The 20,296-nt window shown below is 52.6% G+C and overlaps 1 protein-coding gene across 5 annotated transcripts in view; it reads right to left on the bottom strand.

Moving 5' to 3' along the window:
* NRXN2 (neurexin 2) overlaps positions 1–20,296 on the bottom strand; it is a 117,241-nt gene that overhangs the window by 73,898 nt on the left and 23,047 nt on the right. For 4 of the 5 annotated variants that reach the window (XM_025357373.1, XM_025357374.1, XM_025357376.1 and 1 more), the window contains 4 exons: positions 18,393–18,410; positions 13,520–13,549; positions 10,808–10,879; positions 6,007–6,308 (listed from right to left, as the gene is read on the bottom strand). In XM_025357373.1, coding sequence (XP_025213158.1) covers positions 6,007–6,308; positions 10,808–10,879; positions 13,520–13,549; positions 18,393–18,410 — 422 coding nt within the window. The remainder of the gene's footprint in view (positions 1–6,006; positions 6,309–10,807; positions 10,880–13,519; positions 13,550–18,392; positions 18,411–20,296) is intronic. The other variant, XM_025357375.1, reaches the window with a different exon arrangement.

The raw sequence follows: 20,296 nt of genomic DNA, 5'->3' as shown, positions 1-20,296 counted from the left end.
ACCAAGTTTTTCTGACTCAAACACCAGCTCTGGGAATTCACCAGGCAGAAGGGAGAGCCTCAGGACAAAACTATACCCCATCTCCACCTTGAAATCTGAGTGTAGCTCCAGCCCGCTCAAGAAAGCCAAGAGAGGGGAATATTTACATAAATCATAAAAATCTGGGGTGAAGACAATCTGTGGAGCTTGAGTAAAAGAAGCTCAAGACAAAGAGAAGAGCAACCCACTCCACTTGCACATAAGAGGGACCCATTTTTCAGAGATACAAGCAGAACATTAAAATGGCTTCAAGATCTGAGAACATCCAAGAATGACAGAAGCACAGGACAAACCCCAGCCTCTTTGCATTTTGCACCAATGACAACAACCAGGCCCTCACTCGGAGGCAGAGGAACAGAGTGGTTTCAAAGTCAGACTTCCAACTCCACCACTTCCTAAATGGATAACCTTGAGCAAGTTCTTTAATCTTCTGTGTCAGTAAAATGGGAATAATATCTCCACCTCACAGAGTTGTCATAAAAATTAGGTGAGATAGTAAGGACAATGAGATCCTTGAGGCCAGGGGCTAGTGGGGAGAGACGTTACAGTGCGATCTGAGAAGCGCTGTGACAGAAAGATAAAGTCCCGAGGAAATTTAGAGGAGGGACCAGGAGAGGTGTTCTTCTGGTCTTGTAAAGTGAATTAGGGTCGGGTGCGGTGGCTCATGCCTGTAATCCCAGCACTTTGGGAGGCTGAGGTAGGTGGATCACTTGAGGTCAACAGTTCAAGAGCAGCCTGGCCCACATGGTGAAACCCCATGTCTACTAAAAATACAAAAATTAGCTGGGCATGGTGGCAGGAACCTGTAATCCCAGCTACTCAGGAGGCTGAGGCAGGAGAATCACTTGAACCTGGGAGGCAGAGGTTGCAGTGAGCCGAGATTGCGCCACTGTACTCCAGCCTGAGAGACAAAGTGAGATTCTATTGCCAAAAAAAAAATAAAATAAAATAAGTAAAAAAGTGAATTGGAGGGTTTTTTCCCAAGAGGACAAGAAGTAGTTCAGTGCTCACACGAAGTAGTTAGATCTGCTACTTTTGGACATGGGTCCTCGCATCCAAAACCTTACCAGTTGTCTTCAAGAAAGAGACCAAATGGATCAGAAAAAAACTACTAGGAAAACAACTACAAACACTCAATAGTTGCTGATATTAAGCCACTAATTTGCTTACCATCTAGAAGTACAGATAAGGAATGACCACAAATATTGACAACACAGGCAGAATGTGATGAGAGGGCTCAAATACACGTTTCCAAGGGCTCAAAGAACATAGCCAAGAAGGAAGGTTGGCTGGAGGAATGGATCAAGGAAGGTTTTATGAAGATGGTGGCATTTAAGCTGGGCTTGAAGGATTGAAAAAAACACAACTAATTCGTTCCAGGCACTGTGTTGAGTGTTTTAAGGCAATACCCCAGTTAGTCATCAAAAGGCTCATTCTCACTTTGCTGATGAGGAGCTGAAGCTCACAGAAGTTGTATAACTTGCCTAAAAACACTCAAACTATTGGCAGAGCTGGGATTTGAACCTGGTCTTTCTGACTCAAACCTCAGATCTAGGATTTCACCAGGCAGAAAGGAGGGCAAATGTGTGGTGTCTATAGGAGAACTGTGAAAACAAAGGGAAAAACTAAGAAAGTTGGCATGGATGAGTATGGAGAACAGCACAGCAGGCCCTGAGACAGGGTGTATGCCATGCCAGAGAGGGAGAGAGGCCTGGGCAGGAAGGAGAGGAAAGGAATCTAATTGCCTGATGGACTCCACCCCTGGGGACTCCATCCTTAGGGGAATGCATTCCTAGACTCCCAGGGGTCTCCTCATCCTTAGTGACTCCATCCTTGGGGACTGCATGCTTGGGGACTCCATCTTTGGAGGGCTGCATTCTTGGTGGACTCCACCCTTGAAGACCGCATGCTTGTGGACTCCATCCTTGAGGACTGCATCCTTGGTGGACTCCAACCCTGGGGACTCCATTCTTGGGGATTCCATCTTTGGCTATTCCATCCTTGGGGACTCCATCCTTGGCAGATTCCATCCCTGAGGACTGCATCTTTAGGGTACTCTGCCCCTGGGGGACTCCATTATGGGGGAATCCATCCTTGGGGACTCCATTCTTGGGGACTCCATCCTTGGCAGACTCTATCCTTGGGGACTCCATCCTTGGCAGACTCTATCCTTGGGGACTGCATCTTTAGGGGACTCTATCCTTGGGGACTCCATCCCTAGGAGAATGCATCCTTAGGAGACTCCATCCTTGGGGACTGCATCCTTGGGGACTCCATCCTTGGGGACCACATCTTTGAGGGACTCCATCCTTGAGGACTGCATCCTTGGCGACTCCATTTCTGGGACCTGGAGGAGCTCCTGAAAGCCTCTGCAGCAAGGAGAGGAGTTATCCAAGCTGGGCAGGAGGAAGCACCATGTGATATTTGGATAGCCAGCTTGTCTTCCAAATTTGGTGCTGGCTAATGAGGAAATGGGTTTGCACACTGCTTGCATGGTGGTGGGAGGCAGTTAGGAAGCATACTGGGTATGGAAGGAGAGTGGGCCCAGGATTTAAAATAGACCTCGGGGAATCCTCAGAGGTAACAATTCCTGCCAAGATCCTCCAAGAGACACCTCCAGTCACAGTGACCTCGAGGGCTGGATTTGAAAGGAGAGAAAGGAGAGAGCGAGACACTGTCTCATCAGGTACCCCTGGTCCTAACTGCTATGTTCTGAGAGCCTCTAGATGATTCCAGGGATAATTACCAAGTCCAAGGGAAAAAGGGAAATTCTGCCTCCTTCCAGTCTTTGGAGCTGGCCTTTGACCCACTCCCATGGCTGCAGAAGCAAAGGGAATGGAGACGCCTCAGTGCTGGTTCTCAGGCAGGTCCTCCCCAGAAGGCCATCTCCCTGGCCATTCTAATCAAATGAGAAAAATAACCTGGAAACCACAGTGTTCTCAGATCCTGGCCCTCTATCTTATTAAGGCTGAAGGCAGATGTCATTTCTCCCTGTCCTTGCTCCTGGCCCACCAAACGTGGGGGAGACAGAATATTGATTCAAATCACTCCACCCATCATCACCCTTCTTATCACATAAGTGTTGTTCCAATCCCAGGATGTCACCCAGACACTACAAAAACTTGATTGAGGCCGGGTGTGGTGGCTAACGCCTGTAATCCCAGCATTTTGGGAGGCCAAGTAGGAGGATCATTTGAGGTCAGGAGTTCGAGACCAGCCTGGCCAATATGGTGAAACCCCATCTCTACTAAAAATACAGAAATTAGTTAGGCATGGTAGCAGGCACCTGTAATGCCAGCTACTCGGGAGGCTGAGGCAGGAGAATCACTATAACCTGGGAGACGGAGGTTGGAGTGAGCCAAGATCATGCCACTGCACTCCAGCCTGGATGACAGACTGAGACTCCATCTTTAAAAAAGAAAGGAAGGAAGGGAGGGAGGGAGGGAGGAAGGAAGGGAGGGAGGGAGGGAGGGAGAGAGGAAGGAGGGAGGGAGGGAGGGAGGGAGGGAGGGAAGGAAGGAAGGAAGGAAGGAAGGAAGGAAGGAAGGAAGGAAGGAAGGAAGGAAGGAAACTTGGTTGAGTAGGGCTTCTCCATATCAGCACTACTGACAATTTGGGGTTAGATAATTCTTGGTTATGAGGGCTGTCCTGCAAACTGTAGGGTGTTCAGCATCATTCTGGCCTCTACCCATGAGATGACAGTGGCACCCCCAAGTTATGACAGCCCAAAATGTCTCCAGATGTTACCAAATGTCTCCCGGGGAGCGCAACACAATTGAGTGACTGAGAAACACTGCTCGAGGGACACAAGATCCAATAAATTACTCTTTGAGGCCAGGAAAAACAGGCCCATGAAGGGCCTGGTGAGGCTGAACTTGGCCACAGTCTAGGCCTTGAGTGAGGGCAGTGGAGCCAAAGCATGGCTCTGAGGCTGACCTTCCCCTAATAACCATGACGACCAAGAGAGGACTGCTTGTCTGCAGCTCCAACACTTCATATTTATGGGTGTGGACTGGAGTCAAGAAATTCCCCCAGAATCCCTTTTCAAAGAGAGTGCCCAATCAAAGTCTTTAAGCAGACACCCTCTGTGGACCTCAGGACCTGCCTCTGCTCTGAGCCTTCTGGTAGAACAATCCAGGGGAAGAGGTTTCCATCAGTTACCAGCTTGGACTCTCAACTACGGGAACCCCAGGAAGAAGCAACCAAGGGTCACTGTCTACACTCAGCACTACTGAGACTGAGTGTCTCCTCCTCTGTGTGGCTTTCCCACCTCCCCTAGCCACAGACATCTCCCTCGTCTTGGGTATCACTCTAGTCGTAGGGTGTTTAAGGTTTCTGCTGTTCACTTGGCACTGGCATGGCTTTGCTCTACTCACTTTTAACAGACTCATCTTGTCTCCTCAAGAGCTGAACTCCTGGAAGGGCAGGGACCATGTCTTTTTTCCCCGCTCTGTTCCCAGTATGGATGTGCCATGTATTTTTTGGTCATATGTTGCATGGGGACTCTGAACTTGGAGCATCTTACCGAAGTCAGTACCAGGTGACAGCACTGGTCATAGAGAGAGCAAAGCGAGCAGAAAGCCCCAGAGGCAACTCCTCCATACTCCCCAATAAAATGTGTGTGGCATCTGAAACTGTCACAAATGCACATGACACACTCAGGTGCACTCGGTAATGACAACGCGGGACAGCCCTCTGATTGGGTAAAGGGATGATTTGACAAGAAGAGAAGCCCTGCATTGAGAAGTGACTCCACCAAGCATGTCACTCTCTGAAACGCAGGGGCCACTAAGAATAGGCACATTAGTAGGAGACCGGCTGCAACAGGTAGTGGCAGGTCTGAGGAAAAGCAGCAGGACTAGCTACTGCGTTCTCCTGGCAAGGAGAAGTGGCATTAATGAGGAGGTATCCCCACTAGATCATCATTGATGAAATCAGAACAAGTAAGAAGAGTGGGAGGCCAGCCAAGATCCTGAGCCTACTGACAAGCCTTTCAGTGGGAGGAAGGAGACGAGAAGGAGGATGACAGGAGGAGAGACGGAAAGTTAGCCACCACACCGCTAGAACCAGGAAGTTCAGAGAAGATAACTAGGAAGAGACTGGCCAGAGGCCTTTGGAAAGGAGAAGAGGACCACTGCTAAGAGGAACTGTCTGGTGGGAGCATTCAGGAACAGGAGCTCCTGTCTGCAGGAGCCAATGCAGCAAGGTCTCTGAGCACCTGTATGGGCTTGCCCAGGAGCCGGAGGAGGCAGAAAGCAAGCCATGGATGCTGGGAGGGCCTGGCAGCCCTCCCAAGGGCTGAAAGAAAGAGAAGGAAAAGAAGGGCATGTCCTGCCCAAGGAGATAAGGGGCCAAGCCCCCCCTCTGGTCCTGCTCTCTGTCACCCACCTGCTACGCCACCACCTCACTGGCTCCGTCTCTGCCTCTGCCCTAAAAAATCCTCGGCTGGGGGCAGAACACATCCTGCCCCCACACATAACTCAGGCTTGCCTTCATGCTTTGCTGCCCAAGTGTTGGGACACCCTCATCTTCTCCACCAGGCCAAAGCCTGCCCACTCCACAGGAGCCCCTCCCCACCCCCTGGCACCCAGGCACACCCATTCAGGCACTGGCTCACTCCTCCCATCTCCTGAATTGCCCTCCTGCTAAATCACCTGATTTCTTAGCCCCAATCCTTGAAAGCCCAGCTGCTCAACAATCTGAGCCCAGTCCTTCCCCTGCCCTCAGGCTCCTGCCCAGGGGCAACTCTGGAGCCTCCTCCTAGCTCAGCTCCCTAGTCTCTGAAGCCTGCCAGCCACTGCAGCCTTATGTTGGGACCCTCACAGCCCCAATCTCTGTTCTTCTCCAGAACCACACCTCACTGCCCAGCCCTGATCCCTCCATCACAAGCTCCCGGCAGCCCCCTCTCCCAACCCCTGTTCTGCCCCAGATATAGCTAATCCCTGGCCTTCTTCTCACTCCCCCTACCTGGCGCAGGTTTCGGGTGACCCGGACGTCGTGCCAGGCGTTGTCGTTGAACTTGCCATTGACGGGTTCCACAAGGGCCTCGAAGGCACCTGAGCCTAGGTTGATGACCAGCCAGACAGCCCCAGACTTGAGGGACAGGTTGACGTAGTCGGCCGACTTGCCTGTGTGCAGCATCAGGCCGTTGCGTTGCAGGGTGCGGAAGGCCAGCGTGATCTCGTCAGTGCTGCTCTGGATGGGGTTGTGTGACAGGTCGTAGCAGAAGAACTCATTGCCTTTGAAGGTCGCCACAAACTCCTCCTTGCCTGGATGCCATGGTGTGGGGAAATGGGAGAAGGCTGAATGGGGTAGGGTACGCCAGTGCTTCCCTCTCCCCTCCAGCAACCCAGGCCCTGGTCCTGGGCACCAGGAGCCCAGAGGTCCCAACCTGTAGCTTTAGGCCCCTTTCCCTCCCTTGGCCTGTCAACCATCCTCTCGGGACCCTGCCGTCTCTGCTGTCAAAAGTCAATGTCCCCCGTGTCCATTTCCAAACCAGGAGGCTGCTAAGTGGCTCCCATACTGACAGCTGACAATTACTCTGCCACAGGATCCGGCAGAGCAGAGGGTGCTCACTGTCTCCTCCCCAGCTACCTTCCCATCGGCCACTCCCCTTAACAAAGGGACATAGAAGGGAAATAAGAGGCTCTGCCTTACTTTTCCCTGGGTGCTCCTCCCATATGGCAGGGTCCACAAGGGCCTCCTACGCACAGCCCACCTCCCTTCCTGCCCCTCCTCCAGCGATGGCCAATCTTAGTGCCTGAAGACAGTTTCAGCCTCACCATATGGGATGGGACCAATAGGCCTGCTGTGCAGCAGGGAGTAGATGAGGAGAATGGGAGGTGGGGGAATGGGGGAAGGGTCAGGAAGACACACAGGAAGGCAATGCAGGTGACAGGGATATGCACCGGATAGCAACAGGCCACCAGGCAGAGCTCACATGGGTGGCCACCGCCCCAGCTATCATTTCCACCCCCAGCTCCCTACTCCAAGCCAAGGACAGTGCAGACAGGCCCAAGGTGGAGAGCAAAGAGTGCCTGGATGTGACCTGTGTGTGCCCAGAGAGTGACAGGGCAAGGGCAGGCCTGGGCCTCGTGTGTGCGCATGTCTGTGTATGTGCATGTGTGTCCGTAGGCACCTGGCACAGGGCCCTTCCACTGGCACTTTTTAAGCAGAAGCAAAAACTACTGGGAGAGCCTGAGGGATTGTCAGCATTCTGTAAGCTGGTAACAAGTGAGAAGACAATGACTCCGTAGTACCAAGAAGTTGAAGTTTCCGTCCAACACCGGCACAAGCCAGAGTGCAAGCAGAGAGAAGAGAACCGGATATGAAGTCAGGACAAACCAGAGGACCTGGGCTCTACCAGTGGCTACTTCTGGCCATTAAGCAGTGGCACACAGCTGGCCCTGCCTACCTCACAGGACAGGTGCAGGGCAAACAACACTGACCGTGAGAGTCTTTATGAAGAGGCCAAGCTAACCAAATGCGGGAATTCTCAGTAGATGCTCCCAAGGCCCAGGCAAGAACAGGCACAATGCCAAGGTGCATGCAGGGCCACCAGGAGGCACTTGCCTTCCCCTGGTGGGGGCAGGGCTCAGCAGCAGTGCTATGTGTTGAGGCAGTGGGGTGGTGGCAGGGGGGGTCTCGGAGTGCAGATTCTGCAGATCCCCTCCCCTCCACACACAGCCTGCTTCTCTCTCTCTGGGCAGGCTGCCCACAGCCTCTGTCCTCACTGCCTCCGGATGCCAAGGCACCAGCTGCTGCCCCTGAGCCTGGCACAGCACTCGCTGCAGCTGGCAAGGCCCGGTTTCCTGAGGCCACAGGGCAGCAAGGCTGGTGGGGGCCTGGGCAACATCGGGAGAGTCTGAATCCCTTCCTCTGTCTACTTAGGGTACCAGAGGGGAGGGCCAGAAAGCAAAAGTGAGGACCCCAGCAGAGACAAGAGGGGAAAGCAGGGAAGAATGGCAAGGAGGAGGGAGGTGGGGCAGAGCCGGGGAAAGGTGAACCATCGCAGAGACAGACAAGAAATGAAGAAGGCTCAGGACTGTGAGGGAGCAAGAGGGGATGAGCGCGGCTATCTGGATAAAGGAGCAAGCCCTGCGGGGACAGGTACAGGAGATGGGAAAAGAGCCAGAAATGAAAGTGGACAGGGACCTCTAGGGAACAGAAGCCAAGGCTTTCTGGGGCCTTGCTGTTTCCATAGCAACGAAGCCTGCTGCCCAGGCACTGGGAGAACCAGGGGGCTCAAGCACCAGAAAAAGGAATGTGTTTGACCTTGGTTTTGCCACATGTACTAGTCCCAACCAGAAGCCACTCCTCCCACTCCCTCACCTTCACTGCAGTCAAAGAAAATATCATTAAAGAGAGTCAAACAGAAAGAAAGGAAAGAATAAGGCAACCGTGTGAAAAAGTGATTCGGACAGAACAAAAGAGGCCAGCAAAAGGGAAAGAGGCGGGTCTGGGGCTGGACCGTGGCTGCCAAGGCCAAGTAGAGAAACGAGGCTATTCCTCAACTCCTCAGCTCTGCCTCCAGTCTCCTGGGGCAGGTGGCAAAGCTAGCTACTCCGGAACCTGCGCCTCCACGGGCTCCAGTCTCTTTGCCACCAGAGACCTGGGTCAGCCCAGAGACGCCAAGAGGCCTGAGGAGCAGCCAAAGAGAACCTGAAAGCCTTTGAGAAGAGGGACAGAAAAGAGATGAGCAAAAAAAAAGAAAACCAAGGATGAGCAAGTGTGGAAAGAAAACCCGAAGATGGTGAGGAGAGAGAGAGAGAACCTGAGTAGGGGAGATCGGGGCATGACTTCAAGGTACTGGTGGAGGGATTCTACTGGGGTGAGCCTGTGGGGGCGACCAAGGGGCTCAGCAGAGCACAAACCAGATCTGGGCTGAACAAGCCCTGAAGCACCAGGGGGCGCTCTCACCCATCTCGCCGCTCTGGCGCGACTGGGAACTACAACTCCCAGCAGCGCTTGCACAGTTACCGCCCCTAATTGCTCCGGACCCAGGAAGGAGGATAATGGCTGATGCTCGTTTATCTCCCACAGTTGGGGAGTCTGTAGCCCTACAAGTGTCCCCAGTGAAGATGAATGTGGCTACAGACTAGTTGTTGTGGTCCTGCATTTCTGAGTACCATGCATGAGGGACAGAGCAGCTGCCTCCTTTCCAGGCCCAGTTCCCAGACCTCCTCTGGGAAGGTCTCCAGCGCCCCCCTCCGCCCTCCCTACTCTCGAGCTCTACAGCTGTCTGTTCTGCTCACTTGGCGCTTATTGCCTAGTAACATCTTGTACTGCTCCCTGGAGAGGAAATGTGATGTGAGAAAGAAGACCTGGGCGCTAGTGCTGGCTCCACCACCAGCTTTGTGACCTTGGCTTGTCACAAAGCTGGGCTCTAAGTCCCAGCTTCCCCCTCTGGAAAATGGAGCTGATCATCAAGAACTGCACAGGCTGCTGTGGGCATCTCAGAAAGAGAAAGGGCAGTGTCCAGCTTCCTCAACTGTAAAGCATCCCACAAATAAACGATTCATGCCTGTTGGTAACTTTCTGCCAGTGTGCTGCCTCTCCCTGTGTCTCCTCTCTTTCTCAAGGATTCTTTTTTTTTTTTTTTTTTTTTTGAGATGGAGTCTCACCATGTTGCCAGGCTGGTTTTGAACTCCTGGCCTCAAGCAATCCTCCCACCTCGGCCTCTCAAAGTGTTGGGATTACAGGCATGAGCCACCGTGCCTGGCCTCAATGAATAAACTAACTCCTCTCAAAAGAGCCTACACTTTTCATATACTTTGCATGGACCATACTTTATTGTAGTTATTTGTTAGAACATTAATCAGCCCCTTGGGAACAGAGCCTATCGGCTCATGTAAGATAAATTTGCTGAGCACACGGCTACTTATGTGCCAAGAGCTGTGTAAAGGACCAGGGGCATAGGAACAAAAATATCCAATCCCCGGCCTCAGGGAGCTTGGTCTAGTTTGGGAAGCAAACAGGTAAAGTGACAGTTATGATACAGTGTGATGAGCCTTCTAGTGGAAGTGTGGACAAAGGAAACACCGGAAGTGACCAGGTCCGCCTGGGGTGTTCAAGGAGACTTCCAGTGTGGATGGCCTGGCTGCTTTTTTAAGAGTCAGACAAAAGAGACACACCAAGTCATTGGAGAGAGGATAAGGATGGCAGAAATCCAGGCAAACAGAAGAGCAGACTAAAGAATGGAAATAGGACTCCATAGCCCCAGTGCTTGGCACCCACTGGAGTTCCTTGAGGACTATGTTATAGTGGCTTACAAACTTCTTAGGAAAGAGATTATCTTAAGAGAGGCAGCTTCAGTACAGAAAAAGGAGCTAGAGCCCTCAAGCAGGCTTAAAGGCCCTGTGCTGGCCACAGCTCCCAACCAGAATCTCTCTGGACTGGGCACCTAACAGGCTTCCAGAATTTGATGGTTAAATTGGGGTTGCCCTGCTGCCTGGTTGCCTTACCAAAGAAACAGACACTTCCTAGGGATCAGCCTGAACAACTGCCACAAAAAAAGATACCTGTGTTCTACAAAGAGGTCATCAGAACAACTGGGCTTTGCGAAAGAAATGGAGGTGTGTGGCCCTTCACACCAGGGCAGCTAATGGGGCCTTTGGAATGGCACTCAGGGAGCAGGCCCATCAGTTCCCACAGGCCTCAGAGAGGACAAGGGGATGTGCCTGCATTGACTTGGCTTCCCCCCAGGAAGCACAGTTAGCCTGCAGCAGGATGAGGGCTAGGCTCTCTAGGGACCATGGGGATCACTGACCTTTTGTTGGCTGGTGCACATCGCCGGCTCCTCCTCTCCCGGCCCCCCCCTCGGAGAACAGTAAGGACCCTACTGGAGAAGCAGAATTGGGGAGTCAGGCACAGGGGCTACCGAGCCAGTCCCTCCCCAGCCTTGAGGGGATGAAGGGCCCTCTCCAGGGTGGAGGTGCTGCTTGCAGGGACTTTTCTGGGGACTCCCTTGCCTTCAATACCTCTAAGGAAGGAGCTGCTTGACAAACCAAGGACGATCAACCTCACAGACCCCATCAGACTCATGATCACCGACTTCCACTCTTTGCCTGGGGCGGGGAGACTGGACAGAGGAACAGAGGCCTCACCATGAGTGCAGGATCCCTCCTTCCCCACAGCAGGCAAACAGGCCAGCCCTCAGCACTGGAGGCCCCCAGTTCCCCCTTCCAACTGCCCGCTCCTTCTCCTAGCCTCCTTCATGAGGCACATTCTCCCCACCACTCTGCAACTTTGCTCACACCCTTTATGCTGGGTCAAGCTCACACTTCCCAACTCGTTCAAAAGCCTGACACAGGCACCCCTCTCCTCCAGAAACTTCTCCAGATTTACACCCCAAGCTCCTCTTCTGTTCTTTCCTGTCCTTGAGGCTCTCACTACACCTTGAGGCCATCCACACCTGCTTCATTCAACACAGTGAGTGCTCAGAAGCTCACCCTCGTCCAGTTCTTTGCCAGTTAGACCCCAGAGCTTCCCAGAGATTTCCAGGGGCTTCCTGTAATTCCTGTCTGTTCTTCATCCCACCATCATGCCTACAAAAGGGCTGTGCACGTCAAAGGAGATCCTGCCTGGAGCTCAGCCTGGATGTGGGCAAGCCCTTTCTCAGGAGTTATTTCTCACTCCCCACCACCCCCCTCATCAGCAGCACCTGGGCCTCAGTCCAAAGGCCCTGGTGGGCACATGTTACCATGTCTGGGTTCCAGGCCGGCTTGAACTCTTCACCCCACCTCTCCCCCGGCCAGTGAACCTGTATACTCAGCACCTGGCTTCCAGGTACCCAGCCCTACTTCCAGATCCCCAGGGTGGCTTCAGGATGAGAAAACTCAGTGATGAAGGGGAAAAGTCCCTATATGGGCTCTTACTCTAACCCCAGTTGCAAATCCCCAAACTTGAACTAGAATAATACTTGAGCTGTGGAACTTTCCAGGGGGGCTTTCTGAGATCCTTTGGGAGGGGCTTCCCTTATGACAAAGGGGAGCCACAGCCAGCACCCATAGAACCAGGCACTGAGAGGCAAGAAGGATGTGAGTGAACCAACCAGGGCTCCTACTGCAGACTCTCCATTTGGGACTTCCTCTTTCCCCACACTTCTTGCCATAATTTCACATCCCTGCAAGACTCCAAGGCCTCTACCTCCCCAGACCTAAATCCAACCCAGATTTCATATCTATACGAGTTTCTCCCTGTAGCCCAATCTTGGTCCTGCCTTCAGGCTAAGGACCCCACTCTGTTCCTCCGTAAGATGACCCCCCAACAGAGGGCTGAACTGGGCAGGTCCAACAGTGCCAAAGGGTCTGGAAGGTCAAAACCCTGAGCTCAGAGAGAATCAGTGACAGCAGAGGGCTGGAGCAGGCCAGAGCTGGAGGAGCTCAGACAGGACTCCTGGGTTCTGTCTCCAGGTTTACTTAACACCAGGGCTCTCAAAGATGGTAGGCACTTAGTCAAAGGAGTGCTAAAATTAAATGCCTAGTCCCAACCATACCACCAATTAGGGCTGTGGAATCACTAACGAGTCATTTCATCTCTCTGGTCCTCAGGCATCATCTGTCAAATAGGGTTAAGAGATGTTCAATGTAATCCCAGCACTTTGGGAGGCCAAGACGGGCGGATCACGAGGTCAGGAGATCGAGACCATCCTGGCTAACACGGTGAAACCCCATCTCTACTAAAAATACAAAAAAATTAGCCAGGCATAGCGGTGGGCGCCTATAGTCCCAGCTACTTGGGAGGCTGAGGCAGAAGAATGGCGTGAACCTGGGAGGCAGAGCTTGCAGTGAGCTGAGATCGCGCCACTACACTCCAGCCTGGGTGACAGAGCGAGACTCCGTCTCAAAAAAAAAGAGACGTTCAAAAGACACAAGGGTGAAGGCGTGAGGGTGGGCAGGGTGTTGGGAGTGCACACTGTGGAAAGGCAGAGACCCTACAACTCTACTCCCATTCCCTTCTAGTCATGGATGGGGGCCTCCCACAGTAGCAGGGTGAGGGTAATGAGACTGCCTAAGACCCTCTTTCTCCAGCCCATGCTTTTCTCTTGTTACTTAGGTCCATAGAAAAGAAAGAATGATTAGAATGAGTGGAAGGAAATCAAACACCAACATGAGAAAGAAAAAAAGCAAGATATACTACCAGGAAAACGCAAAAAAAAATGGTGACTGGAGACAACGGCAGGAGTTCAAACATCTCTTGATGTCAGAAACCAAGGTGAGATGTAGGTGGATGGAGTGCTTCAGGGTGGGCAAAGGAGAGGGGAGCACACAGACAAGGGCAGGCCCCCACCCCCACCCCAGCACCCCCCAAATAAAATTAAGAAATGGCAAAGGAAGTGGGTAGGAAAGGAAGGAAGGTGTCAGGACAGGTGGAGGAGGGGAAGGGGACAGGGGAGGGACAGGGAGAAGAACAGAAAATCCAGGCGCAGGTTGGGGGCAATCCAATCCAATCCAAACCAAACCAAAACTTCAAACCATACCTTCGCTGTTTAACGTCAGGTGAGCCGGACCTTGGAAAGGGGAAGGAGAGAAAGAAAGAAAGAAAAAAAAAAAGAAGAAAAAAGAAAGAAAAGGGGAAAGAAACAAAGAAAACACAAGTCATCAAAATCAGCCAGAGAGAAGGGAGAAAAAAGCTTTTGCTGCCACAATTTAAAAACCCTTTTTAACTTGTGACAGACATCGGGGGGGAGCCCCAGCCCAGGAGCTGAGGAGAGGGGCCCGATGCCGAAACAGCGGGTGGAGGGCACAACAGGGGAAGAGAGAAAGAGAGATTAGGGGCTTCAGAGAGGGTGAAAAGGGTACAGGCAGAACCGGAGGAAGGAGGGGGCGGGGAGTCGCTGCAAGGGGGAGAGGAGATTTTGGTTTCTTTTTTTCTTCTTGCCGGAAAAAAAAAAAGGAAAAGGAGGAGAAGCATTAGGCTGGGAGGGTTGCTTTTTCCTTTTTCTTTTTTTCTTTTTTTTTTTCTTCCGGGAGGCGGAGAGAAAAAAAAACGGTCAACGAGAAAAACGATTCAGATGGAGGAGAAAATAAAACACGACACAAAAATCAAAGCCACCTGGAGAGAGAGAGAGTGTCCTGTTAGCATGGGATTAAGCGGGCAAGGGGGCCTCCAACCCCCCAGCACCCCTAATTCCAGTTACCCCTAGGATGCTGACAGAAAAGGGGGAAAGATGGGGGGTATAAAGAACCCAGGCCTAAAAGGATCCCCCACTAAAGCGGGGTTTGGAAGGACATCTGTTGGGTTCTAATCCTCCCAGCTACCCTTCCCAATAACCTCTGTAGGGATAGTAGGGACCCTGCACACCTGGGTTCTAAGAGGAAACTGGGGTTCAAGAGGACAAAATTAGTGAGGAAGCAGGTAAGAGAAGGTAGAATCTACGGAGACACTGAGAGACTGGGCTCAGAGCTCTCAGACAGCAAGGTCCAAAGAGGACAGCCAAGCCCTGTGGGAGGAGGCCCAGCTCTCTGAAAGGTCCAAGTACATAATTCATAAATTACAGACCCCCTTTCTCTGGCCAGGACCTCTCTCAAATGACCCAAAAGCTGGATTTTGAAAATAGAAAATGGACTGATAGGAAGATCAGCTAGGATTTCCATCCAGAATTACACTGGCCCCTTGAGACAGCCTTGTCAGCCCTAACCCAAAGTATCCCTCCCCAGCCTTAGTGGGAAGGAATCTGGCCCACTGGATCAGTACCCTTGTCCCCAACGGGCACCAGCCAAGGAACGCACTCTCCTAGAGAGGCTGGCAGCACCAGGCCCCACAGCTGGTCTGAGACCCCAGGGCTCCCTGAGATGTCCAGCCAGCTCCACCAAACCTCAGAGCCCCCTCCTAACCCTAACCCCAGCCCCACTCACTCCCCTGTGGTGTCTGGCCAAGAGGGTAGGAAAGGGAACAGCCCTGCAGTGCCACTGTCACCCTTGGAAACCAGCCCCACTGCTGTGGCAATGAGATGTTAACCCTAGGGATAGAAAGCTGGGGCCAGGATGGAAGTAGCAAGGTTAAAGAGTTACGAGTATTTCTGAGACAAAGCTGGGGGCCAGGATGCCTGGGTTCCAAGAGGAAAGGCAGTGAGGAGGCCAGGAAGGACATGGCCAGATGGTTCACATTTCCCTCTTTGCCCCATCTCTCTAGGGTAGCATTGGTTTCTCCCCACGTCTGAGTCTGAGGCCACTTGGAGGAGGAGGCCACAGCCACTGAGGGCAGCCTTAGGACTGAACAGCTCTTGGGAAGACGTAGGTTTTTATCCATGACACAGGTAAGGACCCAGGCATTTGAACCGAGTCTCCTCATTCCTTACTCTGAATACCCTCCTACTCTGCCACCAACCCTTTCCCCAAGAACTACCAGCATCTTCGTCCAAACCCCCTAAACCCAGGACCCAGACCCAGAGCCCTCAACCCACATCTGACATTCCCTGTCAGAAGCAGCCTTGCTCTCAGGCTCCCACCCTTGAGAATCCAGGCCTCTGCCCACCCCCAGCCCAGGAGCCAGGTGCCCTGTGAACCCACCCTCTGTCTCCCACAGGCCTGACTGCTGCTGGGGGAAGCCACATCTCTCTCTCCCAGACCCTTCCACTGCCCAGCTCCTCGCCAGCCTCATTAGCATTCGGCAGTCTCCCTCTGTCACCACGGCAACCAGCTGCTCAGCTCCCTCAGGCGTGACAGCACCAGCCATCTTGGTGAAGGGGAGGCTGGTTCCCTTCCTGTCTACCCCTGGCTCAGCCCCAGCTGGCCCCAGGGTTTTCTCCCTAAAGTCTGTCTCCCCGCTAATCTGAAATCTCTGCTCCCTCCTCCTGGCCCCCAGCCCCACTGGGGTATTCACTTCCCCACATCCACCTGTGACATCAGCCCCTCCTCCCACCACTGGAGAAGAGACTGGCAGTGATGGATGGCATTGCCAAGGGTCCCTTCCTAGGGCACTTTATCCGGCTACTTCTGGTTCTCTTTGCCCTGCCACAAGAGGGTGGGAGGAAAAAGGAGGTGCTCGGCAGGGGCTGCAAAGCAGGATCTTGGGGTTCCTGGAGAAAGCTAGGCCTCGGGCAAGTGTCAAGCGGGAAGAGGGTGAAGGTACAGAGGACTCCTTAGAGATATAAGGAGGGCTGCAGGGTCCAGAGCACAGTGCCACAGAGGAAGCCCCCAGCCCACCCACGTGGAACCACGACCTGCTAAACCCACCTCCCCACCTTCAGTCTCATCCCCTAACTCTCCTACTGAAACCCCAGAGAGGACCACCATCAAAAGAAAGATGGTGATAGGTGACAAGGTTAAGAGACACAAAAGCAGGCACAAAGACATGTCACAGAGTGACATAGAGATGCATCAGACTCCTAGGTGTGTATACACACACATACACACACACACAGCCACCAATACGCAGCCCTGCACAGCCACTGACATGCAGGCACCCACAGTGCCACCTCTAAACCAGCAGACCACCACGCCACCCAAAGAAACAGTGAGGTGGCATCCACAGGCCTCCTTCCCCATGGGTCCCCAAAGCCCAGCTTCCCTTCTTGTCCCTGTCTATCAGCCCCTTTCCTCTCCCCTACTCCCGCCAGACTCCTTCTTCCCAAGTGCCCCCCTGCCTTTCTTCTTTTGGCCAAGTTGTTCCCCATTCCTGCCCCTCCCTACAGCTTGAGGCTTGAGTCTTTCTCTTCCCACCCCTTCACTTGCCCCCTCTCCTTCCTCCATCTCTCTGCTCCTTCCTTTTTTCTCTCCTCCACCAATTTTTCCCTTTCTCTCTTCCTCCCTCCATCTCTCCCTTTGTTCTGGAGGAGACATGACATCAAGAGCAAGTAAAAGTCACATCAGCACTAAATCTTATCTCCAGCCCTCAGAAGGCTGCGTCCACCCAGACATGCAGACTCTCTCTCTGACATACACACAGAGGTAAACACTGACACACGGAGATGCAAACACAGATGCAGACACACAAAGATGCTGATGCTCTACACAGGCATACAGAAATGTGGGCCACACCACATATGCATCGATGGAGGCGCAGAGCACACCCACACACTCAGACACAAAATCATGTTACATGTACACAGCACATATCCTGAGGCGTGCACAGAGACACACAGACCAGCAGAGCTGTATAAATGTATGTGTATGCAGACATACATACACACATATACATACATACACACACACACACACACACACACACACACACACATATCGGCCAGCTGGGCCCAGGGGACCTGAGGACCCCAAGGAGAAGAGATTTCCAAGAGAGACAAGTCAGACCATGGACATCACAAGGAAAATGGGTTCCAGCCCCACACTCAGGCAAAGAGCCCTTTGCTGCCTTTCTTTCCCATAACTACTGCATCCTTGGCACTTTCCTCTGCTCCTCCCCAGGGACACCCTTGCCCTCCCACTCCTCCTTCCCAGGAGAAGGGACTAGGATGCCACCTCATGCCTGCTCTGCAGCCTTCTTCATGGTGGCTATGTGAGCTCATCTTCAACACAGCCTTCAAGCCAGGACTACCTTCTTCCTGCTCTCAGTCCACCCCAGAGAAGGAAAAGAAACACAGGGAAAGCCAAACTGCTAGAGAAAGAGTCAGAGAATGACAGAAACCCAGAGAGAGCCTGGGGAAGGAGAGACACATGGTCCAGGGACAGAGTCGTAGAGAAAAGGAGGTAAAGACAGAAACTGGACAGGGAGAAGAGGCCAACAAAACAGGAGATAGAGAAAGAACAGAGAGATCTCAGAGAGAGGCAGAAGCCCTACCCTTGCCCTCTGACCTGGATGAAGGAAGAAGCAGACCACTCCTACCTAGCAACCTGTAGGGCAGCGGCTAGGGGCCTGCTGCAAGTGGCAAGTGCTGGTCACAGTAGGGCAGAGAAGCTGCCCCAACTATACACCCCCAACCCCCTACTCTGCCAGTGCACTCCACCACCCTCCAGTCCCCTGAGCCCTGCACAGTGGCACCAGACTCCAGGGCAGATTTCCCCCAAGCACAGGTTTCTGGGGCAACAGCCCACCCTAGCCTGCCCCAGCATCTGGCAAAATTGCCTTTCTAAGTTTCTTAACTTGGGCTGGGCTAAACGTTGTCTACCCAATTATTTCTGGGCACTTCGGAATCCTGTCAGCCCCGTCCCTCCACCCTCACCGCTCATCTCTTCCCTAAGAAGAAAGGCCGGTCAGCAGCTCCCGTGAAACCCATGAAGAGGGGATGCAAGAGAGTGGGGCAAGGCAGCCAAGGGAGGACCCCAGCCATCCTTCTCCAGAGAGGCCCTAAACATGGCAGGAAAGGGAGTCCTTGGGTAGCCAACGACAGCCCCTCCTGTAGGATCCCCATAGCAACAGATCCACTACCCCAGCGACCGGGAGGCTTCACTCACCTTCCATGGGGTGCTCCTCTGCAGCCAGCAAGGTTTGGAGAAGGGAGAAGCAGAGAGAGAAGAAAAAGGAGGGCTGTTAGCAAAGGTACCACGGACAGGGGCTCCAAGGGGAGAGTGGAGTCCAAGCCCACCCAGACCCTGACATGAGTCACCCAACATGGAAGGCCCAAATCTCAAGAAACAGCTATGTTGGGGATGAGGCAGAGACAGAGCTACTCCCTGAGTCAGAACCTCACACACAGTCAGCCAGTACCCATCACACCCAAGCCTCAAGTAACATTTCAGGAAACTGAGGCCCAGGACAGGGAAGTAACCACTCAAGGTCACATAGAGAATCTGAGGCAGGGCCAAGAGTGGCAGTCAGGCTTCCCAGTTTCCCCAGACAGTCTCCTCCCCTGCGTTCCATTGCATCTCAGAGACATGGGGACACACTCACACCACTAATTGTCTCACAGGGTTTACTAGAGACACACTCATGCTCAGTGACACACTAACACACATAGGCACTTAGCAATCCAGTGACACACACCATCTCACACAATTCACATATAAAGCCTCTGTACACAGGACCCAACCGCCTACAGCCCCTGACCCTCCCGGGGGTGAAAAGACATCAGGACACAGAGTGAGAAAACATGATTCTGCCACACAGCACTGTGTGACTTTCATCCTATTCACTTAACCTCTCTGAGTCCCTACTGCCTCTTCTGCAAAAATGAGAGGGGTGGACTGGATAGTTTCTGAGGCCTCTTCTGACTCTGATTCTGATTCTAGGACAAATGTCTTCTTAACATCTGGATGAGGCCAAGGCTCCCCAGGCTGGATGGCCATGCCAGTGAGTGAAGAGAGTCCAAATTCAGTAGGCCACACTGGGCCCAGAGCTAGACCATGCCACATTCTTTGGACAGGCAGACCTCACCTATTAGGGCCCTGCCTGGGCCTGGCCTTGGAGCTCACCAAATGGGTCAAGGGAGAAGACGGAACAAAGAGAAGATGGAGATAATTCCTTCAACTAAGCTATAACTCCTCAAGCAGGCTGGACTCTGATCTGCTTTGTAAGAGGATGGAGGTGCCCCCAGCTCCAAACATTTGCCATGTGCCCACCTCCTGGGAGCCTTTAGATGAAGCAATAGGCAGGAAGGGGGAAACAGCACAATCTACAAACACACAAACCCAGTGGGGAAACACATACTTGCATGTGCAGGCCCCAGGATACACACTTGTGTACACACAACTATCCCGTACACACTCACGCATGCACACACTATCTCCTCCTACCTCCAACCCCATTTGGTGATATGTGTTCATTTACTCACGGAGAGGTAGCTATACTCTGAAAACAAACACAGTCATTTGTCATACCTTATACCACTCCCATAATCCACGCACATACACAGGCTGAATGCAAGCACCAATACCTGCACAGTAATCTACTACATAACACTAGACACACACACCACCACCCCACAGTGACTCCAGTGGCTAAAGACACACAGCCAGCAATGAACACAGCTCTCTTTCTATCTTCCATTTCCTAAACCTACACACACAGTCTTTCCATGTCAATATGTGTTACAAACACACTCCTTCACAACACAGAGCTGCTTCTACCGGAGAGCTGCATCACCTAAAAGCTATGTATCCAATCCAATAGTTTTCTTTCTTTCTTTCTTTTTTTTTTTTTTTTTTTTTTTTTTTTGAGATGGAGTTCTGCTCTTGTTGCCCAGACTGGAGTGCAATGGCGCGATCTTGGCTCACCGCAACCTCCGCTTCCCAGGTTCAAGTGATTCTCCTGCCTCAGCTTCCGGCATGCGCCACCACACCTAGCTAATTTTTGTATTTTCAGTAAAGACAGGATTTCTCCATGTTGGTCAGGCTAGTCTCGAACTCCCGACCTCAGGTGA

The sequence above is a fragment of the Theropithecus gelada genome, chromosome 14, assembly GCF_003255815.1.
Source record: "Theropithecus gelada isolate Dixy chromosome 14, Tgel_1.0, whole genome shotgun sequence".
Taxonomy (NCBI): Eukaryota; Metazoa; Chordata; class Mammalia; order Primates; family Cercopithecidae; genus Theropithecus; species Theropithecus gelada.
Note: the sequence above shows the minus strand (reverse complement) of the source record. Positions and strands in the feature narration are given on the sequence as shown.